Source organism: Phascolarctos cinereus, unplaced genomic scaffold (genome assembly GCF_003287225.1).
Source record: "Phascolarctos cinereus isolate Bilbo 61053 unplaced genomic scaffold, phaCin_HiC Scaffold_5;HRSCAF=322, whole genome shotgun sequence".
Classification (NCBI taxonomy): domain Eukaryota; kingdom Metazoa; phylum Chordata; class Mammalia; order Diprotodontia; family Phascolarctidae; genus Phascolarctos; species Phascolarctos cinereus.
Window position 1 is genome coordinate 335,447,596 of NW_027555958.1, and position 19,909 is coordinate 335,467,504.

At 39.1% G+C, this 19,909-nt stretch overlaps 1 protein-coding gene and 1 pseudogene across 1 annotated transcript in view; both read right to left on the minus strand.

Annotated features, from left to right (window-relative positions):
* Positions 1-271, minus strand: part of PCNX2 (pecanex 2) — a 363,956-nt gene extending 363,685 nt beyond the window's left edge. The window contains 1 exon segment of the mRNA XM_021000480.2: positions 42-271. Within this exon segment, the coding sequence (XP_020856139.2) occupies positions 42-194 (153 nt within the window). The 5' untranslated portion in view covers positions 195-271.
* Positions 272-17,840: 17,569 nt separating this feature from the next.
* On the minus strand, positions 17,841-19,270 carry LOC110217861 (pre-mRNA-splicing factor CWC25 homolog pseudogene; annotated as a pseudogene).
* Positions 19,271-19,909: the final 639 nt, after the last annotated feature.

Consider the following 19,909-nt stretch of genomic DNA (forward strand, 5'->3'; position numbering starts at 1 on the left):
TTTCTCCTTCCACTCTCCTTCTCAAAGTCCTCCTCACTCACCAGGTGCAGCGTCAGGGGCAGCAGCAGCAGGAACAGCCACAGGTAGAGATGACAGCTATTGGTGAACTTGCTCTGCTCCGGATCGTGGTACCAACCTCCGGTGAGCGCTGCCCACACTCCCTGCCGGAGTAATTGCAACACCTGGGACACCATGCCTGCTGTAGCCCAATGGCCCAGGGCCCTCAGTTTCCCTTCTGAGCACCCCCACACTGCTCACCGGACCCCCTCCAGTCTTAGCATAGGGTGTCCCACGTCGTCCCCCCACCTCCACCTCCTCCTCCTCCACTACCACCTCCTCCTACTCCCCTTCGACTGTAGCTGGGACCGTTCTGCCGGGACCCGCAAATGGGGGCGCCGGCGCCGGCTGCTGCCGCCGGGCAGGTGGGCGCCATGTCCGAGCAAGGCAGGATTTTCCCATCGTGCTCAGAGGCGGCTGCAGATGCTCAGAAGGCTCCTCCCCTCTTGCCCTCCGCCGGGACTCCTCCCAGTACCGCGGCAGCTGGAGGGGGAGTGAGTCGTGTCCAGGTCGTTTCTAGTACCCTACTCTCATTTCCTCAGCTGCCACAATCCTCCCCTTTCTCCTACCCAAGCTCGAATGGGCAAAATAAAACATAAAGAGTTGCTATCACACAGCAATGACAGCTGAGGACGCATTGTCCTAGATTCATCTCCCTGCTCGTTGGATCAAAAAACGTCCTGGACATAAGATCCCGCTGCATACCTCCCACTGCAATTTCTTTCCCATTCCTGGGATGCGTGGCTTCCTCAGTTCTTATCAGGTCCCTAGCTCGCGGAAACCCACCCCCCTCCCCAAACTCTTCTCTGTTCTGCATCTTCTTGGCCCTGGTTGTTTCTGGTTGCTTTTCCTCTTTGACCCTTTCTTCATGTCAAGTGAGATAATGCAAGCAATACACTTTGCAAATCTTAAAGATGTTTGCAGGTTGTCTCCCCTATTGCAATGTGAAGTTCTTAAAGACAGCGGCTATTTTTGCCTCTTTTAAAAATTTTTTTTTTGTATTCCCAATGCTTAGCACAGTGCCTGGTATATAGTAAGCACCAAGAAGTGGTTGTTGGCATACTGAAACTAAGTGCTATTTGTGTCCTGCATAATAATAATAATAATAATAATAATAATAATAAATAAATAATTTTTCTCAATTGCTCACCGAGAGACTACTTCTTTGAATCTACTGAGTAGTTAATGACCTGTTACATTTTCAGCAAAATCAGAAAGTTCTTATTGCCCTGGGAAAATAATTCCTCAAAGCACTTTTGTCTGAAATTTGTCTTAAATTCTAATATTGGAATTGCTTTCCTTTGGTTTAAGATTTCCTATCATTTTCATTTGAGTATGAATGGATTTTATGTACTCTCCTAGGTGCTAGGTTTGAAAGAGAAAAAGGACTCTTGCTCAAGGAAGCACTATCCTTGGACTGGGGAAATACAGACTGGGATAGTTAAGGCAGATTTCTCTTAGTTCACATTCCTACCCTGGTGCCAGGACTAGCCCCAAGCTCATTACAGCATTTTCTCAGACTCTTCCTCCCTTAAATTGTGATGATCCTTAATACATTTTTGCTTAGCTTAAGCAATGAGGAAATAAATAAATAAATACACACACACAGACACACACACACACACACACACATTTTACATGTTTTACTTAGAAAACCCCAGAGAATCAACTAAAAACTAATTGAACCAATTAACTACAGGATATAAAATAAACTCACATAAATCATCAGTATTTCTATATATTACCAACAAAATCTGTCAGGAAGAGATAGGAAAAGAAATTCTACTTAAAATTAGTATAGGAAGTACAAAATATTTGAAAATATACCTGTTAAGACACACACACACACACACACACACACAGGAACTATATGAACACAACGACAAAATATTCTTTATACAAATAATTTACACAAGTAAGAAGAAAAAATAATTGCTTATGGGTAGGCTGAGCCAAAATGATAAAAATGACAATACTACTCAAATTAATTTATTTATTTAGTACCATATCTATCAAGCTACCAAAGAATTATATTATAGGGTTAGAAAAAAATAATAAAATTGATCTGGGAGAATAAAAGATTAAGGGCATCAAAATTATTTATTTTTTTTAAAGTGGGAAGGAAGGGGCTCTAATAATATCAAAGGTTAAACTATACTACAAAGCAGCTATCATCAAAATATTTGGTGCTAGGTAAGAAATAAGAAAGAATGATCAATGTTACACATTAGGCAACAATATACAATCAAATGAGCACAGTAGCCTAGTGTTGATAACCCTAAATTTCATGGGTAGTAGTATAAGAACTCATTATCTGACAAAAACTGTTGGGAAAACTGGAAAGAAGTCTGGCAGAAATTACATATAGATCATAAATTTATGGTATATACCAAGATGAGCTTGAAAAGGATACATGATTTACACATAAAAGGTACCATTTTATTTTAAACAAATTAAAGCAAGTATGAAATTATATGTCAGAGCCATGTAAAGTGGATCCTGAGTTATTATAATTTGCCTTACTCTTTTTATTAGTGATTTAGAGCACTTTATATCACTATTGGTAGTTTGGATTTCTTCTTCTGAAAGCTGCCTGTTAATATCTTTTGACCATTTATCAATCAGTGAATGTCTCTTGTTCTGTAAAATTTAAATGTTTCCAATTATCTTAGAAGTGAGACTTTTACCAGAGAAACTTGCTGGAAATATTTTCCCCATTTACCTGTTTCTTTTCTAACTTTAGCTGTATTAGTTTTGTTTGTGTAAAAATTAATTTTATTAACTAAAATTGGCTATTTTACCTTCTGTGATTCTATTTCTTCTTTGGTCACTTTCATGCTGAGCAATCTGGTAGGATATGTAATAAAAGATAATAAGGTCACCAAACACAAGCAAAAAAATTATTGAAAAATGGTAACCTGATATTTGGAAGGTGAATACTAAGGGAATAACTAAGCTTGGTGGAGGTTTTAGAGAACTAGTGCATGTTATATATCAAATGTCAAAGATAATAATAGCTAATATTTATAAAGCACTCGACATATATCATCTCATTTTATCCTCACAATGGCTCCAGGAAAGTAGACGTTATTATTATCCACATTTTATAGGTGAGGAAACTGAGGCAGAAAAGGTAAATGACTGTCTAAGGTTACAGAATTAGTAAATGTTTAAGGTAGGATTTGAACTCAGGGCTTCCTGACTCTGAGTTTCATGTTCTATCCTCTGTGCTACCTAGCTGTAAAATATATAAGATAATAAACTATAAGTTATTAGTTAGCATAGGCATAGATAGACCAGAACTGCCCACCATTAGCTCTTCACCTTCCTTGGGTTGGGTGGCAGTCTCATTGTTTGCTCAAGAGTATATCAGTACACCCAGCTCTTTTGTACTATGTTGATAATATGATTCCCTTGAAGACTTTGCTTTTGTTTACACCAACAATAACAAAATAATAAGCATTATCTAGAAAATTATTGGAAACAAAACAGAAAACACCCTACCTTTGTACACAGCCATACTTTTTCCACACTTCAATATAATGTTCAGTTCTGGCAGCCACAGATCAAGAAAATGTTATAGAGGTGGAGAATTCCAAGAGGCTAAAATAATCAAGGTTATACAAAAGCTCCCATATTTGGGAAGAAAGTATTATAATCCTTCATTCTCAAAATAGATTGTATGTGAGTGTAGTGTCATGTATAAAGTACTTGGAAAATCATAAACTAATTAAACTTATTGACATATACAATAAAATGTTTCATCAGAAAAAAGAAAGTTATTTATTCCAAACTTTGGTACTCTAGTCTTTGTAGAACTAGCAGCTAGTTTTTAATGACTTGTCCATTCTTATATTAATAATAGATGATATGTATATAGACTTAAAGGTTTGCAAAGCATTTTACCTATATTACTTTATTTGATCTTCCCAGAAACCCTGTGATATCTATTATTATTATCCCCATTTTACAAGTGAGAAAATTGAGGCTGAGAGGTAAAGTAACTTGTTCAGAGTCACACAGCTAATGAATTTCTGGGAGAGAATTTGAAATCAGGACTTCCTGACATCAAGCTTTTTACTCTATCCACTGTGCCATTTAGCTATCCTTCCATCAAAAAGTCGAAACTAAACAGTAGAGGAATCAATAGCAACCTCTCTAGCTGCCAGATACGTCTGAAGATCTTCATTCATTTTCTGAAAATTAAGTTGTTTCATGGAAATAGCTTGTCAGTTTTTGGGGTTGTGTTTCTTTTCAACTTAAAGATGTGCTGGAGCTAGCTCATACTAGCTCATGAGAGTGGATTGTTGAATTTTCATTGTGAGCATTTATATCTGGGAAATCACTAAATACTACATGTCAGGCTTGATGTACGGTTTTGTTGATTGTCTAGACATTAGAAAGTGATGGAAAAATTTAAGAATGAAGACAAAACTTAGAAGTGTGTCATGCACCTCTTTTTATTTTTAAAAAGACTGTTATCAAACATTTACCAGAACATCCTTGCCTACACATTAATGATCTTATTTTATTGTGGATTTTAATTGTTCTTCAAAAGCTTGACTTCTTCACACTAATAGCTGCTGCAACATCTTTAATAGTCACTATATTTTTTTTGCCCAATTCTAATTTTTTAAAAATTGTTTTCTTCTATTAGATTTTGTACCTCCTTTTCCCATTTTGCCAATTTTTTTTAAAGAAATTCTTCTCCTCAGTGAGTTTTTGTGTCTCCTTTTCTGTTTGGCCAATTCTGCTTTTTAACGAGTTGTTTTCTTCAGTTAATTTTTGTCCTTCCTTTTCCAAGCTATTGACTCTCTCTTGCATACCTCTCATCTCTTCTCCCAATTTTTCTTCTACCTGTCTTATTTGACCTTCTTGAGCGCTTCCAAGAAAGCTTTTTGGGCTTCAGATCAGTTCACATTGTCTTTTGAGGTTCCAGGTGTGGGTTTGTGACAATATTGTCCTCTTCAGAGTTTCCACCTTGATCTTCACTGTTCCCATAATAAGAATCTATAGTACATTTCTTTTTGCTCATGGTGTTTGCTTATTTCCTGGCCTTTAAAAAGATTGACCTCTCCTGCTGGGGAGAAGGGGCCCTGACCCAAGCTTCTTGTATTGGGAGCATGGGGCCTGGTCACTGGCTTTGTGTGCTGGGGCTCTGATACTGACAGTTGGAGGCTGTAGGGTTCTGGTGGCTTACCTAGTGTTGGGCTGGCATCAGCAACAATGGAACTCTAGGGGTAGGATTGGGTAGTCTGGCTCCTGGAGGTTGCCTGCTCACTGGGGCTTTTCCTTTTGCTTTCTTCAGCTCTTTTCAGATAGATGTTTCACTGCTGTGGGCTGTTTCTCCACCTGGGGCTTTCCCCCTTGGAGTGCTTCCTAGAGTTTTGCTGAGGCACTGGGAGACTTGGCTGCCAGATAATGCCATGGCACATGATGGTTTCCCAAGCTGGTTTCCACTGGTTTCTGAGGCACTCAGGGGTCCTGGTGTTGGTGTTTGCCTGCTCCACCAACTCGGGTTCAAGATCTTCCCCTGGTATACTGAGTGGGGCTTTCTGTTAGCTTGCTGGAATACCTCCATTCTGTACTGCTCCCTCTCCTCCAGGGCAAGGGGGGCCTTTCCTGTTAATCCCTCAAGCTTCCTGGGCTACAGGACTGCTGCACCCATCTTTCTGCTGGCTCAGCTGTTCCAGGGTTTTTCCTGGGGTATATTTTCTGGGCTTTCAGAGGTTAACAAGGGATGGTGACAGCAACTTACTTCTTACTCCACCATCTTGGCTCCCAGAAGGCTAACCTTTAATAGTCATTATAAGCATACTCTTTAAAAGACAAGTTTTCCATGTTAGCTTGGAGAAATGGCCATTCTAAAAACCACAAAATTTATTAGGTAACAACTCACTGAAGGTGGGAAAGTTAGCTTACATGGTTTTATCTGGTCATACTGGAGCTTCTGAGTCAACCTGGTCTTAGCAGAAGCACACATGTTGCCATTCTTGTAACAAAATAAAACCATATTAAAAATTTTGTTTGCCTTAAGTAATTGGACTTATTGAATGATCTGACCCAGTGTGACTGTGGATTTCTTCTTTATCTATCTATCTATCTATCTATCTATCTATCTATCTATCTATCTATCTATCTATCTATCTGTCTGTCTTCTAGCTCCTACTGCCTGAAGGCCATATCCTTTATATTCCACCTCTCCAATATCCTCAGTGTGTAGGGAGCAATCTCTCTTTGACATCTAGTCTGTCATTGGCTCAAGACCCAGCCAATTGTGATCTCCGAATTTTAAAAGTACTCAGCACACCAGTTCCATTTAGCAAATTTACAATCAGATTAGTCTATACAAAGGAATATTTACTTCAAAGATATAGCATGAATAAACATACAAACATTCTCCCTCAACATCTCAGAGGGGCATAATCCCTCCAAGACCCCATCATTACCTGGAAAGGGAGGGGGGCTTAAGTTCACAGCTTGGCTCGGTTCTTACATAGCATTAGACCTACCAAGTTCCAAGTGTAAAGTGATCCCTCATGTGGCCTACCCTTGCTGTTCAGCCCCCTGGCTTCTCAAGGCTGTCATGCTGAACTAGTTGTACCTTCCAGCCCATAACGATGGGGTTCACATGTCCCCACATGACCACCAGGATTTGAGATTCTACCCTCTGACTCGAACTGAAAATGACAAATGAAACAGGCCAAAACCCCAAGCCCACTTCTTAGGGCCATAGGGCCTGAGAGAAAGGGGCCCTTAAGCCCTTCCTCGATGACTATATGGTGCCACTTAGTTAGTTAATAAGACCTTCAGCCCCAGAAGCCACTGGAAAAGGAGCAATGCTGTATCTTCATCAGGTAAATTTTTAAAATGTCGCCAGTTTCAGCTACATAGCCAATGGAAAGAGACTTCTCCAGCCCATGTGGTATGGGACCACAAAATGTCTTCTCCCTAAAGTAGATGCCTGGTGTCTCCCCACATAGGTATGGGTGTGTCCATCCTAGGTGATCTAGGTGACATATATGTGCATATACACACCTATGATTGCAAATATATACATGCATGTATACATATGTATGTATATGTATACACGCATATATGTCTTCAATGGTTAGTCAGCAACTAAAATTAACTAAAAGTAAAAACATTTACTAAGATGACATCGGAAGAACAGCAGCTACAAACATCCCTCCTTCCTTCCCCAACTTTGAAGCAAACTTTCCCACAAATGCAAACAATAGCAGTGGGAAGAGTGAGCATGAACTTAAAGCACACGGGTAATGGAACACACGTGTATCCTATATATGTGGCCAACTAATCTCATGTCTCCAGTGCAGTAGGGTTTTGATATCATTTCTCTTCTTCTGTGATCCCCCTTGTTTTCAGTGTTTCTGCTGAACAAGTCATTCAGCTGGGCTACTTGGGTTTGCTTCCCTCTTCAGCTCCTTTTCGACTGCAAGGGCTCATTATCCCTTGAATCCAGAGTTCTCTCTCTCAGCTGCCACTGCTCATGATTCTTTGGACTATTTCCTGTTCCTACATCTTGTGTAAATTTCTCTTTGGCAGGTACAGTGCGTAGTTCAGGGAGATTAGCTCTACTACAATTCACCATGACCATTTTCGGGACAGGGAGGGGGAGGAAATAAAAATGCCCTTCTCTTTACTGCACTATAATAGAAAAATGACAGCTATATTCCATGGAACTCCTAAATTTCTTCCCTGAAATGAATGCTGGTGCTGGCAGGTTTAGTTGTTTACTACTTACCAGGGTTGGGTGCAATTTTTTCCCAGCCAATGACCAGATGTCCTTCCAGTTCAATCATGGAAATATTTTCACAGTTCATAAAGAGATGACGGTATGTTGGCATATTGGCACCTAGTGGTGCAGTGAATACAGTGCCAGACATGAAGTTAAGAACACCTGAGTCGAAATCCAGCCTGAGACACCTACTAGCTGTGTGACCCAGCACAAGTCAGTTAACCTTTCTCTGCCTCCATAACCTCATCTGTAAAAATGTGGATAATAATAACACCTACCTCCCAGGATTGTTGTGAGGATAAAATCAGATATTTGTAAGGCATTCTGCAAACATTAAAGTGCTATATAAATACTAGTTGTTGTTATTATTAGCTTGCATTTACACTTTATTTAACACATTAAAATCTCATTATCTTTGTTCTTTACTCTTTAATTTCTGTGATTTAAATCAACTTGGCTGGAGATAAGGAATCCTACTATTCCCTCCTCATAAACATACATACAAACATAATTTGAGGAATACCCTTCCCTCCCTTGTATTTAGCTCTATCCGGCATCTGAGATCATACCAATACTTCCTCTTTCTCAGCTGTTGGCATTATAAAGAAGACAGCAAGAACACTTGGAACTTACACAAGGAGAAAAATGATGATTTCTTTAAAATTCAGTGCCTGGTTGCTCTATCTAACCAAAGGGTGCTTAACCTGCAGTCCATGATCTTGTTTTTGAAAGATTTTGATAACTACATTTCAATATGATGAATAGTTTCCATGCATAGTATTCCATTTAGGTTATATTCCATTTTTTTATTTTATGCATTTAAAAATATTATACTGAGAAGGGATACATACATACATTTTGGAGGACTGCCAAGGAATCCATGATACAGTACAGATTAAGAATTCCTATTCTAACTCTTAGGCAATTTGAACAAAATGTACATTTTTAAGTGTAGTTAAGTAATATGTGATGACCCAGCAAACATATATATTCCCATTGCTATTGTTTGCATTATTTAGGGCACTGTGTTCGGCATTTGGGTAATACAGAATTTCAAATGAAAATCAGTCCCTTCCCTCCAAGAATTTGCTTTTGGACTTAGTAGGAGTGCGTTGGGAGGTGAGATATGACATGTAAACAAATACACATATAGTGGTTAAACTCAACAATTACACTAACAAACTACAAATTCCACAAGTGGCCAGGAGAAAGACCTTCAAATATAAAGGAAAGGACATTCAAATTACACAACTATTCTTATCCACCAGAAACAGCAGGGGGAATGGAATAAAGTATTCCAAAGAGCAAAGAACCTCAAAAATGTAGCCCAATGTGACCTACCTTGAAAATCTGAGCCAAATCATAAATGAAAAAAATTAAAAGAGGCATTCAAAACATCCCTAGAAAGAAAACCAGACCCGAAATATTCATCTTCTCAAAAATAAAAAACTCCAGAAAATAGAAATAAAAAGATAAACAAAAACAGCAGCCACATTAAACAACAACAAAATAACAACTGAGAGAGCATTAAGAGATTTCTTTCAAAATGTGCATGAAGAGACAGGAGTGAAAGTATACATCAATCACGAGCAATTGTGGAGAAACAGGCTTGAAACATCATGGACTATACCCCCAAAACACTCTGCCCACAAATGAATCAATTTTTTGTAGGACTAAATTATAGAAATGTAGGACACATAAAAAGGATGTGGGAGGGGTATCGCTGATAAATTCTTTAAAGAAAGAAGAAAGAAGGGGGCAGCTAGATGGTGCAGCGGGCCACCACTGGCACCAGCCCTGGAGTCAGGAGGACCTGAGTTCAAATCTGGCCTCAGACCATACACTTGACACTTACTAGCTGTGTGACCCTAGGCAGTCACTTAGCTCCAATTGCCCAATAAAAAAAAATTAAATTAAAATTTAAAAAAGGAGAGATATTTTATAACTGGAGGTGGGAACTTTGCAGTGGGCATTATCTACAGGGCTTTGGTGCTTAGAGAGACCATTTCATCCTGCTTGAGAGAAGGGGGGTCAGTGCTCATGGGTGCATCTGTCACCCAGAAGAGCAGGAAGTTAAGGATCCAGGGAATATATTTCAAGGCAAACAGGGAAAAATACTGTGAACAGGGAAAAGGTCAATAATGAACTGGATAATCCATCCCATAGAAGGATTTCTACCATCAGGCAATATCTTCTCTATTGCCTGCAGGAATTGGCATTTCTAAGAGTGAGGCATGACAGAAGCAAGGGACAAGATACACAAGGCAGTAATAGAAACACATTAGAAGAGGGCACATTAAATAATGAGTTTTATTTTTATAATAAATATAGAGAACAAGAAAAGATTAAATAAGCATAAGGGCCATGAATAAATAATATATATATATATATATATATATATATATATATATATATATATATATATATATATATAACTAAAATAGACAGAAAGGAAATATAAAATAATAAACAGAAGGAGAGAAAGAAATATTTTTAGGAAGAGGCACAGATCAAATATTCCCTTTCCTTTGTATTTGGAGGTCTCTCTCTGTGCCTTTGCAGAATTTGTTGTTTCTCAATAGAAATATTAAATTTAACCACTGTGTGTCTGAGAGTTTGCAGCCTTGTGTTTTGGTAGGTTTTTGTGTGGTTGTTTCTGTTTTGCTGTTTGTAGAGACAATCTATGGATCCCTTCAATGAACATATTGCTTGCTATGGTTAGAAGTTCTGGGCAGTTTACTTGTGCTACATGGTAGATTTCTCCCTAAATCAAGCCACCTGGATTGTATTTTATCTGAATGGTCCTCAATTAAAATAGCTAAGGATTTTCCTATCTGTGACCTAATACTTATTTAACAAGGGGCAAACTTTTTAAAGAACTAATGTACTTAATTGAGATATATATGTTTTCAGAAGGACAGCCTTGCTATTTCAAAATGTTAGAGTACTATCAGATTAAAGTTAGTGAAAGAAGCTCTTCAAATTCTTAAGTGAATGAATTTTGTGAATTTTTCATAGAACTCTCATCTGAATAGTTTTATAATGATGAAGAAATCAATGTTTTGGTGATTATTGACAACATCTATTTTGGCAGATGCCAGTGAATTAAGTGAGCTAGGATTTAAGCAGAAGCAGGAGCTGTTGATTTTCCTCACGCTCTGTTTGTAGGCTTCTTTGGTGATTGGAAATTTTCATCATCCTAGAATTTTCAAAGAAGTCCCTCACTTATATACCATTTAAACAGTGTAAGTTAATATGTATATGTGTAAAAGCGAAACTTGAGTGTTATATCCCTTTGTCTGGTATCTTAAGTGAGGTACCATTCCAGAACTCTAGGTTTTAACTGAGTAGAGCAAAGTTTTTCCAAGTAAATAGGCCTAGTATCTTCTAGTCTTGTAAGGTTTTTGGTTACCATCTTCATGAACCCCAATTTTACTTTGCTGATTACTTCAACCTATAAATTATGGAATTATTTAAAGTACAAAATATTGTTATGGAAGAGGAGGTTTTATGACAAAATTGATCCTTTATCCATACCATAAAAGAATTTCAATGTTATAACATTAAAGATGTGATTTTTCCCCTTGCTTTATAAATGATTTTTTTTCAAAGGCAGACATTAAGGAAGCCTAATCACGTCAGTAAAAGTGTTATTTTCTAGTGATTTTTAGTTGCCAGAGTAAGCCCTCCCCCAAACAGCTTGGCACAGAATCTTAAACTGCTAAGGGAGACTTGTTCACATTCCATGAACAAATAATGCAAATCAAATAAAAGTGTGGGTGCAAGTTTATAAGCAGGTGCCTGTTTGTTAGTGATGCAGATATCACAAAATGTTTTTTTAATAGTTCTGATAAGACAGATTGCCTAGATGACAAGGAAGATGATTTTCCAGAGTGAGAAAATTACTTGGAAGAAAGTTATAGGTGTTGACAACACAGACCATGGGCTGAATAATAATGATAATGATAATAACGAGAAGCAGTACATTGTAGTAGATATAAGACTGGAGTCAAGAAGACCTGAGTTCAATTCTTACTTTTTATACCTTCTTGCTCTGTAATTCTAGGCAAGTCATTTACGTCTCATTGTCTCAGGAAACTCTTTAATACCATAAGTCATAAGCAAGTTGACATTCTGCATTGGTGAAGGGAGTTTTTAGAATGGGAATTCTCCATAGCTTTAAAATCCTAGATCAGTAGAAGAGGAAGAAAGAGAAAGTGATAACAATAATTTGTTGCTTATTTTTCTTCATTTTCAGAGGATCAAAATGACATCACCATGTTGGAGTCAAAGTAGAGTGTATCTAATTGTGGATGATCAGACCAATATAACATAAAACTGAATTTCATCTCCTTCTTACTGAGCCAAGAAACTTTCATCTCTCTAACCTTCATTTGCACTTTACTTTTGGTGGAGTTAAATGCTGACTTTTTAGAGATGGATGAACCATCCTGCTGGTAACCCCTGTGGAGTTCTCATTTTTTATTTAGCAGATTCTGAATTTCTCCATCATTTTCATCAAATCAGTCTTGATGTGTGTGAATGTTCTGACCCAGACGAATAAATGCAGTGCTGTACCAAATCTCTGAAAGCTGCCCACTCCTTTTCTGCTCCACTGTCGCCCATCATGTATTGGCTCAGCTTTCCCTCCAAGTTAGCGATGAACTGGTCCCACTCAGAGAAGTGCTCTATTGATATTAAGACTTCCCATAGTTGCCTTACCTTGAAGGCACATTTACATTGAATGAAAATATTTATCTTGGAGAGGATAAGTCTGTGATCAGTCCAGCACTCTGAGCCACACCTTGTCTTCCTCATTCTCACATCCTATCTCTCCTCCTTATAATAACACAGTCTATTAAATGCCAATGATTGCCACAAAGGTACATCCATGAAGTTTAATTGCATTCAGGTGAACAGAAGACAGCGTTGGTGATGAGAAGGTCATGAGATGCACAAGTCTTCAGTAGTAAGTGACAGTAATAAGTGACAAGTGCTGTCATTTTTGCATTCTTCTCAAGCACTCCCTGCCATATCTGGTAGGCTGTGCCTACTCTAACATTAAAGTCACCCAGAATTATAAGCTTGTCCTATTTTGGAACATTAATGATGAGGGTCTCCAGGTCTTCATTAAAGTTTTATTTGACCTCACCAGGGTTTGTCATGGTGGAATCATACACACTGATGATGGGCATGGCACTTTCCTGCAAGTGATATTTGCGTTGTCATGAGCCTGTTATTCATTCCTTTTGGCAGGCATACAAGTTTGTTGACTAGATTAGTTTTGATTGCAAAACCTATGCCAGCTTCATGGTGCTCCCCTTCACTGTAGCCACTCCAGAAATATACATACATACATACACACACACACACACACACACACACACACAAACACACACACACACATATATATATATATATATATATATATATACATATATACATATATATATATATATATATACATATATACATATATATATATATATATATGTGGAGAGAGAGAGAGAGAGAGAGAGAGAGAGAATAAGAGTGAGAGAGAGAGTGCTCTGATTTCAATAAGTTGGCCTTCTTTTACCATCCTTGTTTCACTCAGGGCTGCTACTGGGATGTTATACTTGCTGAATTTTCTCACAACAAGAGCTGCTTGTATTTCAAGTCTACTGGATTTAATCTTGTCCATTAAGGGTACAGACATTCTATGGAATGATGGTGAGTGCAGAAGTTTTTGTACATTTTGTGTGTGTGTTTTGAATACAGGGTAGGATCCTTGCCTACCCACGGGAAACAGGCCAGGGTTGGATAAAGCAGACAATTTTTAGGGCATTTTTTCTGGCTCCTTCCTCACACCAGAAGGTGAGCAATGCAGTCCTTAAAAGGCTGCTCAGACACATAAGGACAGGGGGCTGCCAAATCCCACTGCTGCTTCCAGTGAGAAGATGACCCTATGATCTGGACTGCCTGAGTGTAGGGTTGTGATTACAGCTTCCAGTGTATCTGCACCTGCTGCTTCTTCACTTACCTGTCACCACAGGACTTTGATGTAGGTAAGATAGTAAAATGGTATGGGTGATGTCTTTTGATTCACACTTAAATTGGATTTAAGTGAGACAGAGTTGGGCAAAGTCATCAGCCTCATTCTCTCTTCCAGAGTCATGAAAGTCCAATGGCAATACAAAGCCAAGATGACTGGTGATGGCTTGAAATACAGTGGATGTCCTTGGTGTCTTCTATGTCTAATCCAGTTCTAAGCACTCCACAGTGCCTGCTTCAGTCACTTTCATGGCCATTGGAACAAACTGTTCTCATCCATCCATTCCACCAGGGGAAGTCTTAGCATGCTAGGGGGGTAGACATCACCTTAACTCACCAAAGGGTTTGAGACCCCTCAGTTATCCTCAACCTGGTTTAGCCTGTCTGACAAAACAGTTGGCCAAGGCATAGACATTGTGCATGCTACAGCTTCTTGGAGCCGCAGGTGAGAGTTAGGTGGATCAGGTGGACATAAAAGGTGGAAAACAGCTCTGAAAAGGACTTGGCAACCCTTGTGCCAGAGGTTCTAGTCTTCTCTGAACACACCCTACACCCTGATAACAATAGTAAAGAGGGAAACAAACCACCACATCTTAATCATTTCACGTACATGGATTTTATCAAGCCATATGGCTTCACTGAGAAAACAAATAAAATGGTTCAGTCATCCTGTGGAACCTTTCTCAATGATCTCTGAATATAACATAAAATTTGGATTCAATAAGTATAAAAAATTTTAATATGTTCTACAGAAATATAATGATCAAAAGCTTCAAGCTTTAATCTGGAATTTACATTCAACTGAAGGCAATATCTACAAATGATTTAGTCTCCTCCAAGCATGACATATTGAGCATAAATATATCAAGGGAGAAAGCTGTGGCTAGATACATTACAAGACTTTCTAGCATCCTGACATCAAAGTTGGATGGGGAAAACACATTTAAAGCAATTTACATGTATATAATACCAATCTTAATGTGCACTTTAGGAACTATGCCATGGACCACAACAAATTTGTAATAAAAACTTTTAAAAGATTAATGAAACCCAGGTCTCAGGGCTTCATCCTAAGGGACCCATGGAATGATTAACACTTCCTTGTCAAAAAGGTGGAAGAAAAAAATTGAGGCCACTATAAAACACACACACATGCATATATGTATACATGGACAGATAGATTAATATACATATATATCTATATGTGTGTGAAATGGTGGTTTTATATATATGTAATCCATGTATATATGGATGTATAAATAAATATATATATGTAAAACCTTACTATGAATACTTCATTTTTTCAGTTCTTTCTCTGGAGGAAATATCTTCCTTCTCTAGTCTTGAAGTGTGGGGGATAATGTTTCAAGTTCCAGGTGTTTTGTGTTGCTGTTTCCTGAGCTCCTCTTAGCCCCTGAGCCATGATCAGGACCCTCACAATGTTGTCACTACAAATGCTCTTACTCCCTGAAGTCCCTCTTGAAGCTGCAAGCTTTAGCTCACCCTTCTGCTCTGGAACCAAAACCAGGGACTCTGCCCTACTGGAAGTGCTCACAGCTAGCAGTGCCTAGGCCAGCCAGTCCTCTGTGACCTGGACTCACCAGCGTGCTCACTCCTTCTCATGCATATGTATATGCATAGCTGGGACCCTGCCTGGTCAGTGCACTTGGGCCCCACATCCAGCACCATCAAAGGTCCTGTAATCTACCTCTGATCAGCTGTCCAATGCCCATACTCTCCTTGGGGCAAAAGTGTCTGAAGCTGAGGCTGCCACCAGACAGCTACCCTCAGGGCTTGTTGTTTGTTGACTCAATGGTGTCTGCCTGGAGGTACCTGCCCTTCAATCAGGTCAGATCAACCACCCAAGGAGGTCAGGCTTTTCCAACAGTCCTCTCAAGCTGTCTTAGGTGGACAACTGCTTTACCCCACACTTAATCATTTCTGCCCCTCAAAGTTCACCTTGAAGCATTATTTTAAATTGTTTGTGGAGGAGTTTCGGAGAACCTGGTAATTTCCTGCCTTATTTCACCTTCTTCTCAGAATCCTCTCCCAGGAGGAAGAAAATTGATAGACATTTTTACAGCATATGATAAACAGGTAAAAAATAATGGAAATACTTTTGGAACAAATAGAAAGAATCTCACTAAGCAATAGTACAGGCAGATAATAGGTATGTGCCACTACATTTGTCAAATATAACTGATAGTTATTTACCTCTGGATGGAATCTGTGAAATAGCTAAGATCTATGAGTGGAATTCAAACATCTTCATGAACTCAGCTAACAGCACATTGACAAAGAATTGTTGAACAAATGGCTGAGTCATACAAATTTGCTTTCAGAAATGGAGAAGTTTATGATGATGATTCAGGACCATATCACTGCCAGCATAAATAATAGAAAAGTTATCCTTAAGAAGGCTGAACTTTGTGATCAAGTACATTATGCAGGGAACTGGTAGAAACAGTGCAATACATAATTGAATAATGTAAAATTCGAATAACTTCCAAATATCTAGCAAGACATGACCAACACAAGTTTTTTTCACAGAATGACTGACAACAAATTTCTGAACAACAAATATAGAATCATATAGAATTCAGAATTTGACCAGACCATTATCACAGACTATACTGTTGTCCATAATTGCTCTCATATAACACTAGTTCGTAAATATTTAATAATTTTATAGCTGTCACCACACTAAATACTCATAATCTCCAAGCTACGGTACATAAAGTTTTCAAAATGGTCATGATTCCAGGAACAGTCTCCTCCATTTACAATCTTTAGTCACTGTGAAAAAGTTGTGCATATTTTTTTTACATCCTTGGAGTTAACTTTCCTTAAGCTTATTCCCTCCCTTAGCATATACAACATCTAGAAGAAGTCAGTATGCGTATGGGTGAGGGTAGAACTTGGAAGATGGTATTTAACATCAGACATTAGAATGAAAAGACTTATCTGAAAGTGAGTATGGGAACAGTTGAGAACTTGAGCTGGCATGGTATATTGTGTGGTGGGGAGGCCAATAGGGGACAATTGAGTGAGAATAGCTCTAATAATAATAATATTTATGTTGTGCTTTAATTTTTTCAAAGAACTTTACATATATCATCTCATTTGATTTTCACAGCACTGTGAGGAAGGTCTTACTATCATTTCCATTATAGATATGAGAAAACTAAGGTTGAGATGGTTGAATGACTTGCCAGCATTTGAACTCATGTCTTCCTGACTCCAAGCCTAGTGCTTGATCTACTGAGCAATCTAGAATTTTGCATGGCAACATGTATGGCTCTGCCCTGAGTCCCAGTGATCCCCTCCAGACGCATGCATCAGTGTGAAGTGAGCAATTATGAAAAACTATAAGATCAGATTCCACCTGGAGCAGTATATCTGAGTCATGGGCTCCCCCTGGTTTCAGGTCTGGATGGTGACTATCTGAGAGGCATTGGATAGCCTGTGTACTGGATGATCCCAGGCTCTTCCCAAGCTGGCCCTGGTCTGTCTCAAATTAATTTTCAAGACATTCTGTAACAGAAGCCAGGAATATTGATTCTATCCTTTGATTTGCTGCTCAGCTGAAGAAGTCCACAAGTGATTTTTAAAGGGAGATTGATTTTTTTAAAGTTCAATCTATTTTGAAAGGGAATGGATCTGATGGAAAAGGCAGGTTCAGGGTAAGTTACAGGACCATGTGAGGACTATGAATAGCTATGCAAAGTGGTAGGAATTTCTAGGAGGACTGAAATAAAGATGGGCACCTCTTAAGGAAACTGCAAAACCCCAACTCTGCAATATATATACCAGAAGAGGCAGCCAAGGAACTGACTCCCTGTCTCGTGAGGGGCATTAGCTGTTCTCAGGAATGACTAGAGTAGAATCACTTTGAGCAGTGGCCATATGATATCCTTGGAAGTCATCTCAACTCATAAAGAGCATTCTTTAAGGAGCCAACAGCTTCCCTGGAAAATTCAGAATAATTGGTTTAAGAGCCTTGTAAGCTTTTTCTCTTCATGAAGTTCTTTTCCAAAGCAGCTGAAGTTCTCTGGAGGGAGTAGAGGTTGAGCTTGGCCCTATCATCTAAGGAGGAGGTGGACATACCTTCTAACTTCAACTGTTGGATGAATTTCCTATCCCAAGAATCCAGCTTCCATGTCTTTCATCTTCTTTTTCATGCCTCTTGGAGGTGTTCAGCCTCTTTCCCTCCCGCCACTTGGCATTCTCCATCATTTCTTGCAGTTTTCACTCCAGTTTCTCTGCTGAGAGTTTTCTGGTATAACCTGGAGAGTGTAGCCTTTGATACTCTTTCTTTTGGGTGAATGACTCTTAGTTCAGCCTCTTTCTTTCCTGTTTAGTTTGTAATTGTGCTGTCTACCAAAGGGACCATGACTTCCTGTCCTGGGTCTTGCATCTCATGTGCCCTTCCTGCTGGTGTGTTTTGGAGGCAAAGGGGAGGCATCCTGTGGCCTAGAATGATTCTTGACCCTGTGAACATTCCTGGCATCAATTGCCAGAGGTCCTGGTAGTCTCCAATCATGGTGAGTATCATTAATCTGTAAGCCATAACCTGGAATTTGGGGTAAAACAGGAGGAGGACTTGCCATCTTCTTCTGAAAGTTTACAGGGATCTGCTCTTCCTCACTGGCAAAATGGTCACTGCTGCAGCTGCAATGCTTGCGCTTTTTTTCCTTTTCCTTCTCTCTTTTTTTCATTTTTCCATTTTTTTTGGTGAAGCATTTGTGGTTAAGTGACTTGCCCAGGGTCACACAGCTAGTAAGTGTCAAGTGTCAGAGGCCAGGCTTGAACTCAGGTCCCCCTGACTCCAAGGCCAGAGCTGTAATCACTGCATCACCTAGATGCCCCTCCTCTTTCTTTTCCAGGCTCATCTGCAACAATTCTTTGATTTTCTTCCTTTTCCCCTGATTATTCAATACTTCTTTTTCTTTTCCTCCTTCTTTGAAATGATGAAAGTGGGTTCTCCTGGATTTTGCTGGTCATTATCAATCAGAGAATTGGCACCTGAGGAGGCAAAGATGGAGCCTAGGAGAAGTCCTTTCTCAAATGAACAACCTGCTTCTCTGTCTTCCATCTTCTCAAAAGCATATTTGTCAATGGGACATTCCTTCAGGGACTTATCATGGTTCACCATCCCACCAGGGCCCTGGAACATCCAATCTGGTTTTCTTCTGTTTTTTTTTTTACAGCTCCAACATCCTCTGCATAGTGTTGCATTTCCTCCCATGCACTCTCTTCCTGAAACTCCCACTGTAGCTCCTTAATCTTTTTCTGTTCAGTCTCATGTTTCTGCTCTGTCCTCCTCACTTTCTCCACATTTTGGAGGATCTGTGGGCGCCAGCTTTTCTTCAGATTCAGATCTCCACCTCCTATGGTGGCCTGCTGTATTGTGGCAACCATAATACAGTAGGACATCAATAGAACCAAAAGTCAAATTAAATTACACTTTAACAAGTATGCAGAAGATTTTCTTCACTGGTTGAGATTGATTACTCAATTTTCCACACCTGCATGAAAGATAGAGTTGGTGAGAGCTTGGGAGAAGAGATCTTGGTCTTTTGGCCCCAGTTTTAGACGTGTGGTTTCTGATTCTCTTCAGGGAAAGGTCCCTGAAAGACTCTGAGAAGAAGCCAGCTAGAGAGGAGCTGGCACCTCAATCATGTTCCTACCCAAACTTGCAACACTGGACTTGGGAATTTCATCTTTAGTAAGATATGAGACTCTCAGGTTGAGGTGAAATATGAGATCTCAGGTTGAGTTGAGATAACTCACTCCCAATAAGAGTTCATTCAGCTCTGTGAATGATATCTGATATATTCTTTCATTTATATTCTTTCTCTGATTTCTATTTGCTCTTGGATTGGATAAATGAACTTGTCTATTATTCATCACCTCTTGGCATATAAGCAAATCATAATTGAAGGATTAATATTTGCTGTGTATGTTAGAAATATGGAGGACACATAGCACCAGTGGTAATTAAAAGAAACCCACTACAGTTAGACATGGAAAAGATCCATTATTTGTCACATATTATGT